Source organism: Brachycentrus maculatus, unplaced genomic scaffold, assembly GCF_059751285.1.
Source record: "Brachycentrus maculatus isolate JH-2025_06_01 unplaced genomic scaffold, ASM5975128v1 h1tg000087l, whole genome shotgun sequence".
Lineage (NCBI taxonomy): Eukaryota > Metazoa > Arthropoda > Insecta > Trichoptera > Brachycentridae > Brachycentrus > Brachycentrus maculatus.
This window is the reverse complement of record NW_028280841.1, coordinates 223441-243972: the sequence shown is the minus strand read 5'-3', so window position 1 is coordinate 243972 and position 20532 is coordinate 223441. Positions and strand designations below refer to the sequence as shown.

The 20532-nt window shown below is 33.3% G+C and overlaps 1 protein-coding gene across 2 annotated transcripts in view; it reads right to left on the bottom strand.

Moving 5' to 3' along the window:
- Positions 1-19114, bottom strand: part of Myo81F (unconventional myosin 81F) — a 115528-nt gene extending 96414 nt beyond the window's left edge. For both annotated transcript variants that reach the window (XM_088257748.1, XM_088257749.1), the window contains exon 1: positions 18912-19114. In XM_088257748.1, the coding sequence (XP_088113874.1) occupies positions 18912-18939 (28 nt within the window). In that variant the 5' untranslated portion in view covers positions 18940-19114. The remainder of the gene's footprint in view (positions 1-18911) is intronic.
- Positions 19115-20532: the final 1418 nt, after the last annotated feature.

Sequence of the window (20532 nt, the reverse complement as noted above, 5' to 3'; positions counted from 1 at the left end):
CATCATCAGACTGGTGATTTACTTTCATCTTCTTTCTCTCGTTTTCTCATACACCTCCTCATACATACCCGCCGATTGTATGTTTGAGGAGATGAATGAACGTGGAAGAGGCGAAGAAAGTTTGCAAAGACTGTGGCGTTCTATTCTCTCTGCTTACCCCTGCGGGGAAGTGACGTGATGGTTAGTTAGTTAGTTTTTCTCGTTTTCAAATGATAATAACTAATAATTATGATAGTTATATATATATATATATATATATATATATATATATATATATATATATATATATATATATATATATATATATATATATATATATATATATATATATATATAAATAATATTAAAAAATATATATATATAAATATATATTTATAATTATATTTATATATATATATATATATATATATATATATATATATATATATATATATATATATTGTATATACACGAGACCGTAGCAATTTCAGTTTAGTCTACATTTGACCTGATGATGGAATAATTATTCCGCAACCGGTAGTCATGAATTAGTGTTTGTAAGAAGTTTTACACAAAGCGAACGATGAATGATAAGGAGAGTGTTAGAAAAAGACTCTAATTCAGTGGAACCTCTCATAACGAGCATAATTCGTTCAAGAATTTTACTCGTTAAGCGAAACACTCGATGAGCGAACATTTATGTTTTGACTGACGCGGAAGTCCCGGCTCAAGTGAATGTCGTGAAAAAGGGACTCGTCCTTTCCCTGTAACTCGTTAAGGTAGGATTTTTTTCACATTTTTTTACTCGTTATGAGAGTTTCCACGGTATTCCAATCGTCAAAAGAAGAGCATGATTTATTAAGTTTACATTTTTACTGAACATATCGTAGTCGTACAGGAGAAAGTGACCAACTACAAAAACCGAAAATGTTCAGGAGGCCCCATTCAAGTCACTTTTGCTTCGCAAGAAAATAAACATCAATGCAGTTGGTCATTTTTAACAAATGAATATATTATACTTCCATGTTTAAAATCCTTTGGGATTTTTTCAGGGCAATATTAAGCTAGTAAGATATCAAATAGTTAATGATCACGGTTTTGTAAAAAAATGCACTTGGCCACTTTCTCCTGTATGACTACGATATCTCCGATGTGAGAAGGCCCTCAATCAGTTTCATGTTAAATTTACCTTAAAAGAGAGAGATTCCTCGCGCAGATATTACGACAGAGAAAGCTCCATGATCCGTAAGCTAGAAATACTGTCTAAATTGAACGTTACTTTATTATGATAAATTAGATTTAGCCCCCGCGCACACGGTGCCTGGGCTGACGACTGACATTGATATTGACGTATCTCACACAATGGGGAAAAAGTGTTCACGAACGGAGAGAAAAACAATTATTTACGGAGCCACTTATCTGAATGACTGACGGCTAGTTATGATAGACGTGGGATATAAAATAATGATATCATTATCGATACAGTTCGCACTGGGAATAAATGTATTTTGCTTGCTGAAGACAAATATTGGAAAGATCGTACTGGAATTTCGCACATAACAGCTTGGCTGTCCAATTTTAAAACACAGTAAGGGACATTTTTTTGTAGTACGTTTTTTTTGCATTTTTGGACTAAGTAGAATCTACTTAGTCCAAAAATGCACAGTAGTCGAGCGTGCTGAGCATTACACTACGAAGACGGACTTTATAATATTTATCTTTTTATATTTTAAATAAATAGAGGTATGTTACAATGATTAAAGAAAACACTATTTTTTATACCACTTGAGTTTTATTAAAGACTACTAGTTTCGGAAGCTAAACTTTCATCGTCAGGTATGAATAATAAATGATGTTTAGCTTCCGAAACTAGTAGTCTTTAATAAAACTCAAGTGGTGTAAAAACAAGTGTTTTCTTTAATCAGTTATTATTCAGCTGACGATGGAACTTTAGCTTCCGAAACTAGTAGTCTTTAATAAAACTCAAGTAGTATAAAAACAAGTGTTTTCTTTAATCATTGTAACATGTTTAACCACAAAGTTAATGCCGAAACAATAAATAAAATATGTTATTATTCAAACCTGACGATGGAAGTTTAGCTTCCGAAACTAGTAGTCTTTAATAAAACTCAAGTGGTATAAAACCAGTGTTTTCTTTAATCAGTTATTATTCAGACCTGACGATGGAAGTTTAGCTTCCGAAACTAGTAGTCTTTAAAAAAACTCAAGTGGTATAAAAACTAGTATTTACTTTAATCATTGTAACATGTTTTCCACAAAGTTAATGCCGAAACAATAAATAAAATAGATGTATGTTAACAAACCCTTCAAAGGTCGCGACTCTACGCGTCTGAGAGGACCGCAGAGGACTTGGAACACGCTAATCGTCGTCACTCACGACGAAACGAGATATGGAGTAGGCACTAGGCATTGCTGGCTCGATAGGGGTGGAGAAGCAACTCCACACTCGAGGACCGAGCAACAGATGAGAGTGGAAACAAAAAGTACCGGAGGATAACAATGAGAAAGTGCGCTACAACAGGCTCGTTTGTTTTTCAAGTTAACAAAAAATCTCAGCGCAAACAATGAACTTTGCAGTACGCTTAGACTGACTACCCTTATAATCTAACTACACTCAGACAAAGCGTCTTGGTAAACAAAATAACAAAATAAACAGAGCATAAAAAAAGTTAGTAATCAATAATGTTTGATTAATAAAAAAAAACATGGTATTTTATTCGATGTATGAAGATGTAGAGTCGCGTGGGGTAACCATACGCGCAGTTTAAGTTTCCGCAGTGTAGTTGGTAACTAGTCTGACGAATGAAGACCGAGTAGGGTTTTTTTATGTTTCTAAAAAACGATTTAACTAAATAATTTTTAAAAAAAACATTGATTGTCCTGACGAAGAGACGGGTACGTCTCGAAACCGGTATACATAAAAATCTCGGTGAGTGGTTATATACTAATATTATTAACATTTTGTAATAAAATAAATAAGTAAAAATGACTAACCTTAAAGTAAATGCTTTAAATATGAATAATATGTCCAAATATGCAAAAAAAAACGTATTACAAAAAAAATGTCCCTTAATGTGTTTTGAGTTTGACAGCCATTTTGACATACTCTGTAGTTGATTAGCCATTTCGAAGTTTACGAAGAGTGTTATTAGATTAGTGTTTTTGTTGCAACGTGGATGAATTCTTGCCCCTGGGTTAGACGCAACAGCGTAGCGGTTGACTTCCTTATCGCAGCGGTGACCACAACGTCAGGCCGCTGAATAACTAAAGTATAGTACTGACTAAATAATTTTTTCTGATTTGCATAATTGCTTCACGGTGGCAATCGCAATGGATCGAGAAATGTAGAGGCAACTTGGAGACAACACTGGGGGATCTGACTTAACCTCGTGTGTCGACATTTCCAAAGAGAGTCAATCCTTCAGGGGTTTCAATACGAGTGTTATCCAATTTCATTAAAATTGGGCAAAGAAAATAAAAATTCAAATTATTAGGAGGTAGCTCAAGTTTTTGACCTCGAATTGTCAAATTATTAGGAGCTAGCTCAAGTTTTTGACCTCGAATTGTCAAATTATTAGGAGCTAGCAAGTTTTTGACGACAAATTGTCATATATTAGTAGCTAGATTAAGTTTTTGACGTCAAATCGTCAAATCATTAGGAGCTAGCTCAAGTTTTTAGCCTCGAAATGTCAAATTATTAGGAGCTAGCACAAGTTTTTGACGACAAATTGTCATATATTAGTAGCTAGATTAAGTTTTTGACGTCAACTCGTCAAATTATTAGGAGCTAGCCTAAGTTTTTGACCTCGAATTATCAAATTATTAGAAGTTAGCTCAAGTTTTCGACCTCGAAATGTCAAATTATTTCCTACTAGCTTAAGTTTTTGACTTCGGATGATCAAATTATTAGGAGTTAGCTCAAGTTTTTGACTTCAAAATGTCAAATTATTAGGAGCTGGCTTAAGTTTTTGACCTCGAATTGTCAAATTATTAGAAGCTAGCTCATGTTTTTGACGACAAATTGTCATATATTAGTAGCTAGCTTAAGTTTTTTACGTCAAATTGTCAAATTGACAATCAATTCCTTGATGCAATGCCATGTGCACTAGTAAAGATAAGAAGACTTAAAAGATATTCGCTTAACACTAAAAAATGCATATTATACACAATATGCATTTTTTACATCGCAACATAGATGAAGAAGAATATGGAAGTCTGGGTATTTAGAGGCTTAGACGGGCTTACGACCGTCATAGACTGGGTTGAAATGATCACTTTACACACGTGTAACATTCACCAATAAAAAAAACTCCTAATTGGAGAAGAACAGTGGAACCTCTCATAACCAGCATAATTCGTTCCAGAATCAAACTCATTAAGTGAAACATTCGTTATGCGAAATATGTTTTGTTTTGACTGGCGCGGAAGTCCCGGCTCACAAGTGAATGTCGTGAAAAAGGGTCTTGCCCTTTCTCTGAAACTCATTATGCGAAATTTATTTATTTTTATTTTATTCGTTCGGATTTTGTACAGCTTTCCATTAAAAAAATTATAATAAAAAATAGCTACACTAACAATAATAAACATTATATTACATTAACAAAAAATTTTACATTAATAAAAATAAAGCCAATTAAACAATTCCACATTTATGTTATAATAACTATTAAAACAATAAGAGATAAAAAAATAATAATTTAAAAGAGTGGGAGTGTGTGTTTGAGGAAGGGAGAAAAAGGGTAAGGGTATGGTATAAAAAAGAATAGAAATTTCGCTCGTTAAGGGAGTAACTTTTTCATTTTATTTGCTCGTTATGCTGACACCTTTCATACTCGTTATGAGAGGTTCCGCTGTATTTGGACATACTCAAAACGTTGCAATACGTATTTAGCTGCCGTTGAAGGCAGTGACTGGATGCATTTATCCGAGCCGTGTAATCTGAATATTTAGTGCGCATTACGGCGCAGGATCGATGCATCGCTGAACTTGATTGCAGGGCAGGGGAGATAATCCACAAGATACGAGACTCGGAAGCTGCAAGGTGGAAAAATGCATTTTCCATTCGAATGCAATTAGCGAAGATTGAGATCATCCATCGTCGTACTTGAAGGATGGAAAAATGATTGAACAGTAGATTTTTTTTATCATAAAAACGAAAAATGTCGGCACTCGTACAACAGTACGACTGTCCAAACTCAAAACACAGTAAGGGACATTTTTTAGTAGCACGTTTTTTTTGCATTTTTGGACTAAGTAGATTCTACTTAGTCCAAAAATGCAAAAAAACGTACTAAAAAATGTGCCTTACTGTGTTTTAAGTTTGGACAGCCGAGTATCTTTGACTGTCTGAAAGATGCCAACCAGATCTTCGTGCGTTTCCCAAGACCAGATGTATCGTTTCACAATCGTTTTTGGGCCAAGGACTATACACACATACCATCCTGTGAATGACCTATATACAGTCCAGTTTTATCGAACATTTATACAAACTGCAGATAAAGTTATCGCGCACGATAAAAAATAAAAGAGTTCCTCTTTTTATTTTTTGACATCTCATCAAAGATGAAGAAGAATATAAAAGTCTGGGCGTTTACGGGGCTGACGACCGTCATAGGCTGGTTTAAGTGATCACTTTACACACGTGTAACATTCACCAATTCTACCCATTATTGACAACCACACTACTCAAATTCTTGGAAGTTCCATATATATGAACCAATTTTGAAACATTGTTCTTGAATCACTAGAACTTCACTAGAGACAATCTATTGGTGAGATGAAAAGAAGCTTTTTTTAGCAGAAACTCTTATTAGTATGTGAGGTCCGAATCCTGAATTCTAATCACACACATGAGAAACGCCAGAAAATATCGTTTTCATTTTTATCATTTAAGCTTACAATTTGACCAGATAATTTATTCACAACATTTTGAGTGTGTCCAAATACTTGTTCACAAATCTAGATTATCTCCAAATATAAGTTATTTTTTACATTATTTTTGACATCTTAACATGGATGAAGAAAAATATGGATGTCTGGGCATTTACAGGGCTTACGATCGTCATAGGTTTTTTTAAAGTGATCACTTTACACGCGTGTAACATTCGCCAATTCTACCCATGATTGACAACCACACTACTCAAATTCTTGAAACTTCTAGATATATTGATCAAACTCGAAACACAGTGTGCGAGAATTCACTAGGGACATCTATGGTGGAATGAGGAAAGAATTACTAAGCAGACTCTTTCATTTGTACGTGAGGTCCGGATCCTGGATTATATTCACATACTTGTGAAACGCTTGAAAACATCATGTATTTTTTTTATTTAAGCTGTTAATTTGACCAGTTAATTTATTTACAACATTTTGAGTATGTCCAAATACTTGTTCACAAATCTGGACCATGTCCAATTACGAGTTATTTTTTACATTATTTTTGACATCTTAACATGGATGAAGAAGAATATGGAATTTGAGTAGTATTTGAGACTTAACCAAAGAATTTGAGTAGTATGGTTGTCAATAATGGGTAGAATTGGTGAATGTTACACGTGTGTAGAGTGATCTCTTAAACCAGCCTATGACGGTCGTCAGCCCCGTAAATGCCCAGACTTCCACATTCTCCTTCATCTTTGATGAGATGTCAAAAAATAATGCGTAATTATAATTATTTGAGTAGATTTACTAAAATAAGAATAAAAAATAAGAATATGGAAGTCTGTGTATTTATAGGGCTTACGATCGTCATAGGCTTGTTTTATTAACACTCTACTTTTTTTAACAATCGAAAAACCATTGTATGTTTCTTCCCTTTTTCAATGAAAGGCTGGCAAAGGAGAATGACCTATGACCAACTTGACTCTGACCATTGTTCTTGAACCGCGAGAGGGAAATGCGCGAACGTGTCAAAATGTCTTTTTCTAGCAGGCTAATGAGTAAAAAATAGCTTGGCAGGCCATGTCCGTTGCTACTGGATGCTGGCTTTCTCCATAATTGCAGTGTGGCGTCATTATTCATTACCGCCAGGGTAATAATTACCAGCGTGCCTTCGCTCTTTGCGATTTTCCCGAGGAAAACCTTTGTTTTTGTTTTGTTCACATCATGGGGTGACTCAAGTGTGGGCACACGACCAAGCACCAAATTATACGACGGTGGTGTTTATACCTACGTCACGATTGTGAAGAAAAAACAGACGACACGTCATTTAACAAGATTTCAGGAAAAATGTACTACTTTTTGGGTATACTTAACAAAAAAAATGTTTATTGTAAGTGCAGACAGTTGGTAGAATTCCATATTGAATTGTTGGGTAATATATCCAAAATAAAACAAGGTTTGTTGGATTGGATTCTACATTTATTTATGTACATATATGTTAATACGTGACGCGTTTCGTCTTCTCAGGACATTATCAAACACTCTTTGAGTGACATTTTGAGTGTTTGATAATGTCCTAAGAAGACGAAACGCGTCAAGTATCAACATATACATAAATAAATGTAGAATTCAATCCAACAAACCTTGTTTTATTTTGGATACATTACCCAACAAAAAAATGTAATCCACCTACGTAGTGTGTGTAGTGGTTGCAGTATTTGGCATTAAGCAAATTTAAAAAAAACATGTTTTGAATATTGAAAGCATTAACTTTGTGGATCACATTGATATATTATTTCGAGAAATAAAAATACTTTGTGTTTTGATCCACTCACATTTTTATTAACCAACTAGTTTCGGCAACAACCTGTTGCCCTTTTCAGGGTTTAATTTATGACCACAGACAAATTAAACCCTGAAGAGGGCAACAGGTTGTTGCCGAAACTAGTCGATTAATAAAAATGTGAGTGGATCAAAACACAAAGTATTTTTATTTCTCGAAATAATATTTTTTTTTAATACTTAAGGTCCAAGTGACTCTGGAATCTATCTACAGTTTATGCAACATCGCTTATCGTGACCCTACTTAGGCTTAAACTTTTTGAGTTTAATAGCATATGCCTACTCGTGAGTGGATTTACTCTTTAAGTAACTATGTATAATTTCATAAAAATTCATGAGTGAAAATTCTAGGCAAAAACACTCGCTACCCAGACTTCCGCCATATTATTCTACATCTACGAGTATGTTGAAATTTCATTAGGTAAATAACTAACTAACTAATCAGCACGGCGCTTCCCCGCAGGGATAAGCAGAGAGAATAAAACGCCACACGAATCTGTCTTTGCAAACAATCTTCGCCTTTTCCACTTCGTGCATCTCCTCATACATACCCGCCGATTATTCCGACTCCTGAAAACGCCACACCAGTCTGTCCACTTTCAGTACAAAACTTAAAACTGTATATTTTTTTTAAAATTATTTATTTACGGTTCAAAAACAATGAAAAACATATTACAATAAATTAAATACTTACTTACTTACTTACTTATAACCCTTATCCGCACCCAATGGTGCATAGGGCACTGCATCGAACTTACGCAGTGTTATCTTGATCATTACTTACATGAAGGCAAGGTGATCACTCTTGCGCTTCAGGATAATATTAAATAAATCCAGTCCAGGGTAATATTAAATAAATATTACAGTGTGAAATCACTAATATTTATTTTCACCCCCCCCCCCCCCGGGAATCGAACCCGGGACCTCCAGCACGGTAGCTAAACACGCTGACCATTACACCACGGAGACGGACAAAATGAAATACAGTGCAATACAAATTGTTTGAATGTTTTTCATCAATTAGATGAGAACACAACAAGCTTACAGAAACAATAAAGATGCAGGTTAAATACTATATAAAGGATAGAAATTTGCTTATAAAAAAGGGTAATAACAATTAAAAGTAATGAAATAATAAAATAAAAAATTAGAAGTAAAAATTAAAAGTGAAATTTAACTATGCTACATAAGGTACAAAATTCAAGACTCCAGATTGGTGAAATCAATTTGAAATTGATTTCACCAATCTGGTAATAGACCTCTATTATTTTATTCTGAATATATATTTTATACGGAATTTAAATATATAATAATAATAATAAATTTGGATAACTTATATAGCGCCATTTTCGTAAAAAAAATACCTCAAGGGCGCTTCACTGTGAATGAATTGGGGAAAATATTAGGGTGGAAATGATTTAGCAAACAAATGTGTTTTTAGTCTTTTTCTAAAGATCATCTCACTCTCACTATTTCTAACCATTGGTGGAAGAGCATTCCACGCCGTCGGTCCTGCAACAGCAAAGGCACGCTCGCCAAATTTAGTGCGTTGGTTGCGAGCCGGTAAGATCACTTTGCCCATTGCAGATGTTGTAGCCGATCGAAGCGTGAGACGTCTATCAACCAATTCATCTGGAATACACAGCTCCTTAAGATACTCTGGAGCCATATTGTGTATTGATTTATACATGAGTAGGCAGAGTTTATACTCAACCCTTTCGGGAAAGCGTAACCAGTGGAGTTTGTGAAGTAGTGGGGTGATGTGACTGAATTTAGAAATTCCAAAAATTAGTCTCGCTGCTGCGTTTAACACTGATTGCAGTCGAGTCATTTTATTGTTTGGTAGACCCGTGTATTAGTATTAGATGTAGTATATGGTTTATTAGTATTAGAAATACTTGATCAACCCAAGTCTCCCTCAGTCCTCTGCTTCTATCACCAACGACATTCGCTTCATAATTTTAATTTACTATTCGTTCTTCACTCATTCAATTCACACGCCCAAACCATCTCAACACACCTTTTTTAATTTGATCGATAATGATATCTCAGACTTGTATGTATATATTATATATTTTTTTATACATATTTCACTTTCAATTCGAAAGTATCACACACTTATTGTACCTCGGGAATGCTTACCGCAAACCGCACACAGAATTTTTATTATGCTTTAACAAATTATTATAATGATTGCAATTGTGCAATTTTTATAGCAATGTTTTTCTATATGTAGAGATTTATCGCGTTCCGGATGCGGGATATTTTATCAGTAGGGAATGACTAGTTCCGAATTCCTGTATATACATACATATGTGGATACCACATGAATATATTGTAATATGTTTTGAATATTGAAAGCATTAACTTTGTGGATCATATTGATATATTATTTCGAGAAATAAAAATACTTTGTGTTCTGATCCACTCACATTTTTATTAACCAACTAGTTTCGGCAACAGGTTGTTGCCGAAACTAGTTGGTTAATAAAAATGTGAGTGGATCAGATTTTATTTCTCGAAATAATATATTGTAATATCATTATCAAATGCCATTTTCATATACTTCGTCATTCAATTAATTTAGTTATCTTTCATCACACACATAATTTATATACCTTTCAGATCATGGTATGTCACTTCGTTCTTCCCAAGAAAGAACACTTTCCATACCTCGCCATAATGCATAAGAAGGATGAAAGTAGACTGAATGCAGTCGAAACGCGATCTCTCAGAAGAATGTGCAACAAAACGATGTATGATAGATGTGCGAATAGTGAAATAAGGAAGGAATGCAAAGCTGAGATAAGCACTATCGATAAAATTAAGAAAGGTGTGTTGAGATGGTTTGGACATGTAGAACGAATGATTGAGGAAAGAACGGTTAAACAAATTTATGAGGCGAATGTAAGAGGAAAAAAGAGCAGAGGAAGACCGAGAAAAACATGGCACGATCAGGTATGCCAAATACTTGAAAGTGGTCAGGTTAGGAGTCAACAACAATCGGCGGGTATGTATGAGGAGATGCATGAACGTGGAAGAAGCGAAGAATGTTTGCAAAGACAGAGTGGTGTGGAGTTCTATTCTCTCTGCCTACCCCTGCGGGGAAGCGGCGTGATGGTTAGTTAGTTAGTTTTTTCTTCAGAAATTATTATTTCCTTGTCCAAGCGGCCAGACTATGGAATATATGTACATATACCCGGCGATTATTTTGAATCCTAACCTGACCGTAAGCTTCACATAGTTCGAAAATGACGCGGAATCCATCGAAACACGTTTCACAATAGATTTCAATAAAATGTGGTATTTACCAAGTAAAACTTAAAATTAGCATTAGTATTTCAGCTCACAGGCTATGCCCAAAGAGCCAAAATGTACGAGTGTTTGCCTAGAATTTTCACTCATGAATTACATGAAATTATAGTAACTTTTTACATAAAGAGTAAATCCACTCATGAGTAGGCATAGGCTATAAAACTTAAAAAGTTGAAGCCTAAGAAGGGTCACGACAAGCGGTGTTGCATAAGCCGAGCTAGATTTCAGAGTCACTTGGATGATAGGTAATAAAAAAAAACAAAATGCAGATAAATTATATGTGCATGTATATTTAAGAAATATGTACAAGTATAGACTTTAAAAAAAAAAGGGTCGTATAATGTCATGGGTATACTGGCAAAAAACGTTAACTGTTAAATCCCTGTTAAATCTCTGAGTATTTTTTTATTTAAAATTTAAAGTCCCTGTTTTAATATCCCTGTTATTTTAAGCTTTAAACTATAGGTTGAATTTACTGTTAAAACCACGTCAATATGACATTTCAAATTACTTAGTGTATTTAGGCAGTTTGTAGAACGTTGAAAACATTATAATACTGCATCATCAAGTCAAAATGGCATATTTTCGAGTGAACGTTTTTTGCCAGTATACCCACGATATATAGAATGCAGGGGGGTATGGGCACTTTTCTTTGTAGTATAGGGCGTTTCTTTTGCGTTAATTGTTTGGGCCTGAGATGTATTAAAACAATTACTACAATATGTTCGGAGTGAGAGAGAAAAATTAGAAGATGATCAAAGAAAACGATTAGAAGATAATCAAAGAAGACGTGGAAATTTAAGAACTAGCGATAAAATTAAAAATAAAAATCATGTGAAAAAAATTTCTACAAAATATAAAATAAAATATACTCCAGAAAAGAAGAATTTCGAAGCAGATTGTGTGAGCAGGAATCCAGTATTAGAATCGAAGGAAAATGCAAATGAACAATTAAAAGTTGTAAATTTGGTTAAATTAGAAGATATTTTAAAACCAGATCTAGCGGAGGCTGTGGTAATTGATATAATTGATCACTCTTCACTTGTCGACATAATGGATGGGAGCACTTTCCGTCGTTATACAACAACAATAGGGCGGGTCATGCAACCTGAACCGGTTTCTCGAACCTCTGAGTGTGTTCAAAATCTCGCCTCACGTAAAACCACACATCGCTCATTTGCTGCAACAATGACGTCTTCTTTTTCTTCATTTTTATTTACACCATTGAATTTAAGTTGGGAACTTTGGTTAAATATTCTTAACAAATAATATAAACGTAACTAACCGTCACGCCGCTACCGCAGGGGCAGGCAGAGAGAATATATATTCTCTCGTGACAAACATTTAAAATATGTACATCTAATTTCATTTTGGATTGTCGAAGAAACTCCTTGGAAAACAGTTGTTTTCTGAAATTTTTTCTTCATAGAACAATAAACTTCAGCAACAACAAAAAATCTAGACTAAACGAAGCATCTATCGTTTTGAAACGTAAATAACTGCTATGTGGCACACCCAGTTTTGGGAACAACGATTTGGACACACTAAAAATATGATTAAAAAAAATTGTCTCCTCATCAAATGCCTTCAGGATTTATTTTATATATATTTATTAGTTATCTTGGAAAAATTTTCTTGCCTGTTATGTACAAGGATTAATAGTTTAGCATATTTAGCATATTTAGTTTATATCTCTTAAAAATGAAAGTGGATGTGTATAGTTCACAATAAATGAAAAAGTTGATTCCTAAGAAAACAAAACAAAAGATACAACAATACAATACACAATGGATTCAGTATCTTATATTAATCAAGATCCGTCACATAGCTCATTTATTTGTCTTAGACATTAATAGTTTTTTTTAGATTTGCATAAAAAAGCTATTAGCCTTCAGCATTAAATGATACTTACAAGATAAAATATTACTAATGTATAGTCTTTTTTTTTAACACTATAGCTGTCCAAACTCAAAACACAGTAAGGGACATTTTTTTTGTAGTACGTTTTTTTTGCATTTTTGGACTAAGAAGATTCTACTTTGGACTAGTCCAAAAATGCAAAAAAAACGTACTACAAAAAAATCTCATGAGTTTGGACAGCCGACTAGGTTTACGGATATTTTTTATACCTATCTCTAGGGCACCCGTAGGGAACGTAAAAGCTATTTTTTGTATATTAAATGTTTTATTCAACTGAAATATGACTAAAATACTCATAACATATTGATATAAATAATACAACCCAAATGAACTGAGATTGTTTTTGAAAAGAAATATGGCCCGCATTTTTGGACCACAAATAATAAGCCTTTAGCGATTTTGCCTATATAATAACGACAGTAAGGTAAAGAATGAAAAGTAAAGAAATAAGAAACTAAAAGAAATCTATGCAAAGGAACCGCAAATTTCCTGTGGGTTAGGAGGTGACCTACTGTATAAAGTAAAAGTCTTGATTAGAATAACGTAAAGAAGTGTTATCTGAATAAAAAAAACACAATATAAAAAACCCGATTACGACAAAAAATAGATTAGAATTTATGGGTATCATGTTAAACTAAATACTGAGAAACAAGTTGTAGATTTAGGCCCAAAGACAACAATATTCAATATTTTTCCATGTAATTGTTATTACATATAAGACATCTTGTCTATGACTTTTTTCTTCAAATATTGGAGTTGAAGTTATTATTTACGTTGCTTATCATGTAGAAGGCTTAGTTCGTGGATTTTTATAATATCTAAGTACAGTATCGAACAGATTAATTGAAACAAAACTTTTTTTTGTATTTTCAACACCCTCTAAAAAAATTATGGGGGTGTTCCTCGTATTATGGACCAGGGCTGCTTCTTTCAGCGACTGAGATGATGAATAGCGAGAAGTATCACCCAATTCTACTGGAAAAGATACTACCAGAGATACAAAAACGAAGGTCAAATGGTAATGGAATATTTCAGCAGGATTAAACCCCCTGCCACAAATCCAAAAAAAATATGAAAATTTTCACACCAAAAAAAATAAACTGTGTTGGACTGGTCAATAATTTTGCCAGACATAAACCTAATTGAAAATCTATCGGCAATCTGTAAGAATCGGCTCTCCAAAATTGATTGCACTACGGTGGAAAAGATCATTTTGTCCACAATTCAGGTATGGTTTCGAGACGAAAAAATGGCATCCATGTGCCAAAACCTTATATAATAGATGCCAAGAAGAGTAAAATATTTGATTGAGCCCAAATGAGATCATATTAAATATTAATTTGTGATATAACTAATAAACAAAATATTTTATAAAAATTTTTAGGAATATACAACAGCAAAAAGTTTTGTTCCAATTAATCTGTTCGATACTGTACCTTTGCGTAAGGATCGGGTAGGATGATCGGCTGTGGTTTATTCATGGGAACTTATCTGCTTATGTGATGAGAAAACCACAGAAAATTCAACAGAATAATGTATTTTAGGAGTTATTTTTCCATCTCAACATAGATGAAAACGAATGTGAAAGTCTGGGTATTTACAAGGCTTACGATTTGTCATAAGCTGGTTAAAGTGATCGTTAGCTCTGATAATATCAAGACTTTTTATCTAAGTATACTATAAATATATCCTGTAAATGTCCAAACTTCTTTTCTTAACATAGATGGAAAACTTTATGAAAGTCTGAGTATTTACAGGGCTTACGACATGTCATAGGTTGGTTAAGGTAATCGTAACCTTTTAAATAGTCAGACTAGTCTGGATTATCTCCAATTATATTTTTCATTTTATTTTTTGACATCTCATCAAAGATGAAGAACAGTATGGAAGTCTGGGCATTTAAGGGGCTGACGACCGTCATAGGGTGGTTTAAGTGATCACTTTACACACGTGTAACCATTCACCAATTCTACCCATTATTGACAATCACACTACTCAAATTCTTGGAAGTTCTGTATACTTATATATGAACCAATTTTTGAAACATTGTTCTTGAATCACTAGAACTTCACTAGAGACATCTATTGGTGAGATGAAAAATTAGTGTTAATGTTAAAATATAAAAAGTGTATCTTATAACAGGTGTGAAAATATGTTACGGTATAATAATATATTAGCCAAGATATTTGGTTTTTACTATTCTTGTTTTCCCGTGTAAACGGGTTTTGTGACATGTGCGGTTTTTGACCCCAAGTCGGTATTGTATTTTTTGTCGTTGTTGATAAAACGCATTTCTTTACCAAATCATATTAATATTTTTCACTTCCTGATAAATTGAATCACAAGTTTTTATTTAACACTTTAATCGAAGCGTCCTTGAGTATTTGCGAAAATGGCGCAAATAAATTCACTAGAATTATTATTAGTATTATTTCAGCTATTATTTTTATTATTATTATCAAAAATAATAATAATAATAATAGCTACCGCTCGGCTACCGTTCTGAAGGTCCCGGGTTCCGGGTTAGATTCCCAGGGGAGGGGGTCAAATAAAAATTAGTGATTTTTTTAAATTGGGAAATGAAGGATGAAAGTAGACTGAACGCAGTCTAAATGCGATCTCTCAGACGAATGTGCGGCAAAACGATGTATGATAGATATATATTCGAATGGTGAAATAAGGAGAGAATGCAAGACTGAGATAAGCATTATGGATAAAATTAAGAAAGGTGTGTTGAGATAGTTTGGACATGTGGAACGAATTAGTGAGGAAAGAACGGTAAAACAAATTTATGAAACGAATCTTGGAAAAAGGAGCAGAGGAAGACCGAGAAAAAAAGGCACGATCAGGTATCTCAAATACTTGAAAGTGGTCAGGTCAAGACTCAAGGAGGAAATAATCGGCGGGAATATATAAGGAGATGCATGAATGTGGAAGAGGCGAAGAAAGTTTGCAAAGACAGAGTGGTGTGGTTTTCTATTCTCTCTGCATACCCATACGGGGAAGCGGCGTGATGGTTAGTTTGTTATAAATTATTTTTATTATTCTCGTACATTGTTTGCTTAGATTAGACGATGAATCATAAAAACCACTTATCAAAATAACCGGATATCATAAAAAAAATATTAAATAATTCAAGCACGTTCAGATATAACCGATTTGACCCAAATCAGTAAAAATAAGTAGCAAAAAATAACGTATTTATGATCGAATTCAAAATAAAAACCTACCCGCAAAAAATATAAATTCTTTTTATTGTTAACTCGCGAGAAAATTCGATGAAAAAAGAACATAATATAAGAGTTTCTGCTCAATAAAAAAAACCTTTTTCGTCTCACCAATAGATGTCACTAGTGAAAATTGTAATGATTCTTGTACAATGTTTCAAAATTGGATCATATATATATAGAACTGCCAAGAATTTGAGTAGTGTGTTTGTCAATCATGGGTAGAATTGGCGAATGTCACACGTGTGTAAAGTGATCACTTAAACCAGCCTATGACGGTAGTAATCCCCGTAAATGCTTAGACTTCCATATTCTTCTTTATCTATGTTGAGATGTCAAAAAAAGAACATCACATATTGTCGGATTTAAAATAAAAACACGAATAATTTTACATTACCTACCTACTTGAAGTTTAACTAATAAAAAATAATGTTAGAGATACTGGGGTAAGTTGGAAAACCTTTACTTATTACGCGAGAGGTAATTAGGTTCCTACCGTCATTTATTCACCTGACTGAAAAAAAAACACAAAACGCCATTCTTCCGAGAACAATGGCGGTCAGATAGATCTTGTATTTGGCAAGCAAAATGGACCCCCGTGGGACGAGGGAGGCCTATTGAAGTCTGGACAGCCACAACACCTGCGCGGTCGGCGACAGGTGCACTAAATATTAAAGCAGCAGATGTTACCCATAAGATGACAAATGGCTGATCAAGTTTCTTAAAACACTACCTTGTTGGTAAGTAGGTACTTTATTATTCGATGGTGCGTGAAAATTCGGTGGAAAAATTATGCGATTATCTGTTTTTAATTAATTAATAAATTGTAGTCACATAAAATCAAATAAAATATATATTGCAATAAAACATGCAAAATAAAGATAAAATGAATATTTGATTTTTCATATTAAAAACGACATTAATTCCGGGTATCCTTATTTACCAACTTTATCGACATAATACATTGTTTTCCCTTTTTTTAATCCCAATCACATGACACCGGATAGGATTGGCGCGGTGTTTACTTGAACGTTAATCGTATTATGAATAAAATATATTTAATGGGTTACAGACGACAAAAGTGAGGGAATCAGTCATTTCCGCTATATAGAAAAGGAAATGGAGAAGGAATAAGTCTTATGTCTTATATGATTAAATATTTTTAATATTATTAGGATTTGGTGTTTAGTGGTGATATATATTGACTAATTTAAAAATTTTCATTGGAAAATAAATTGCATTTGATGAAGAAGTCTAAAATTCACGATTAAACAGCATAAAGGCATTTTTTATAGCAAAAATAGCGTATTGTTGACTAGATGTATGGATGTGAAGGAAGCTAGGAGTGTATGTCAGGACAGAAGAGTGTGGCGTTCCATCCACCTTGCCTACCCCTGCAAGGAAACGGAGTGATGGTAGTAGTAAAAACAGCGTTCAATCTGGGTAACAACCCGTACTAGATTTACTAAATAAAGCATTTAAATCAGACTAATGATTTAATCATTTAAATGAGAATACACAAAATAAAACTTTATCCCCACCTGCATACGGCTCTGCGATGTGTTCGATATGATCAGTGATCAGTGATCAATAATACACTTCAAGTGCCGGTCCACAATTATATATTGATATTGCGAAAAATTATATTGACTCTGGGTAGCTACCCAACTCGCTCACTCCTTTCAAGAACGTCATAAATCAAAAATCGACAATTTTCAGTTGTGCATGTTTTCGGAATGCCCAGAAAATGTACTATATCCCAGCAAAAGCGGCATATTCTTAACTTAATATTTACCCGCTACAGGGCAGAAAGTGTTGTTTTTGCATTTTGAAGAAAAGGTATTGTTTTATTATTTTTTAAACATACTAAATATTTTTCAATGGAGAAAAAACCTTCAGGTTTTACCTAAAAATATCTGTTGCACAGTAAAAAGTTCAATAAGTGGCTTGATTTTTATTTTAATTTATTTCATTATATTTTTAAACTTTAAAATCGTCTCCTGAAAAATCAAGTTTTTTTATTTGAGGTTCTTGAAAGGAGTGAGCGAACTGTCTAATCGCTACGCTACGTAGATAGACAGAATTGAGGTATTGTTATTTTTGCTAAGAAAAAAAATATGTTTACGTATATCTAAGGTATAATAATGATTAGTATATTGTTTATACTCGGGTACATGATATTGATTATTAAAAGCAAAGAAACTATTTGGGTAAGTATGTGTTTCTGATACTTATGTTAGGAATGATTTATGAATAAAATTTGTAACAAACATTGTTGGGTGTTTTTTTTTAATGTTTTATCAGCCGGAGAGGAAATTGCGATAAGCGATATTTAGTGCAAATAAAATTATTTGCCATTCCCAGTACCGTCTCGAGGGTAGGTGTAGGGCGGATCCTTTGATCCTTCGAGCTGGCTATTTTTAACTAATCGATAAATAAATTTCGTCTGATATTTAACAGCTTTAATGGCGAAAATCACACTGATATCGATATAATCGAGCGAATATCAGAGAATTTTCGCACCCCCTAATTTGGCCGAAAATGGGACAGACGGGTGGGTGTGTACGAGAAGTCAGCGCATGCTATTCGACGATACAAAAAATATACAGAGTTACAATATATCCTTACCAGCCGGTGTACGTTCGAATTTATCAACAACGGATCGATAAAATCACAAAAAGGAAGTAATTAAAACTACATTAAAATTTTGCAAAACAAAAAACTCACCCCTCTTCCCGCTGCTGAGAGTAACCATTTTTAGAATGTATGAATAAAACTTTAGTTAATTTCACAAAATAATTCCATTCTGCGCGCACAATAACTTCAAATAATACCTCGCACTATTGTTCACACATAAAAACATCACTGAACTGACAGATGTTCGGTGGACGCTCACTAAAGCCGCCCGCGAACGGCCGCCGCGGCCAAAACAAATCGACTGCTCGGAGCCGTGTGTGACCAGCTTGAAAAAAGATCTATTCATTGCGAAAAAATAACCAATGAGCATGCGCGTATTAAAAATGTTACCATAGTATTATATAATGTGATTTACACGGATCAACTTTTATTTTCAAAAGATTATTTATTTGAAAAATAGTACATAAAACAATTATAACAATGGAAAGCTTCTTTTAGTTAGAAATTATGATAGTTGATATTTTTATTGTAGGCCTTTAAAAAAATATTGCAGCATTTATTTAAAGATAATTTATTTCAGCATCCTTGATAAACATATATAAATATGTTTATCAAGGAAAAAAGTCAAATTAGAATTAACAAAAAATGTTTTGTCACTAAAATCAAATAAAAATAAACGGCATTTGCTGGTTGATTAGAGTCTATAACATTTCCCTTCATAGTGTAGTGGGTAGTGGTTATTGCGTTCGGCTACCATGGTGGGGGTTCCGGATATGATATTTTTTCACTCTAACATTAATTTAATATTTTCCCGGACTAGTACCTAAAGTGTGACTAATTATTATACTTTTATATGAATTAATGTTTCTATAAACCTTAACTCAACAAATTATTGTTATCTGTTTGCGATATTTCACATTAATTGAGGACCAGAAAAATAAATAGTTATTAATTAATAAAAAAAAATTAAAATAGATTTGTGCTTAATTTTTTTTAACGTGCAAGGTAAACTAAATAACTTTGGTATTGTTGAAGATTTCGATTGTAAATAGCAATAACCAACATATCAAAGAATCAGGAGATAATACAAATAAAATTCCATTTTAAAACCTCAAATGGCAGTGATTTTGATCGGAATTGAGGATAATGAATGTCGTAGGAATTTTTACAATGAAAATCAATCAAATCAACCAATGTTTTTATTATTTTTTATATTACTGTTCTTATCCAACATTTTATGAATTCCTCACCGAGTACAAGAACAAGATTTAAAAAAAATAAATATGGCTTCAGTTTTTGAACTGCAATTTATTGTTTAACATGATGTAAATAAAACATTATTTGGAAGTTTTTAAAATTGAATGACAATATTGCTCTAACAGTTAGTTTTAAGGTGCAATATTTTTTCTAAAAAAAAATCATTCTGACTGAGAGTTTAAAAACTATTTTAAGTAATTATAAATTTCGAAATATTGAATGTTGTAAATAGGGAAAAAATGTTTTTATCGTTTCCTTTGGATTTTTTCTGATATTGTTTAAAAGATATTTGTTTACAGTAAAACAAATTGTAGATCCTAATATAATAAACTATTGGAAATGGACCATGAGGCAAAAGTGGCGTTTTAATATCAATCAAAATTAAGCTGTAATGGAAGTATCTCATAAATGAGAGAGACTTCTTTAACTCTTTTTATCCACCTTAAACCCATCT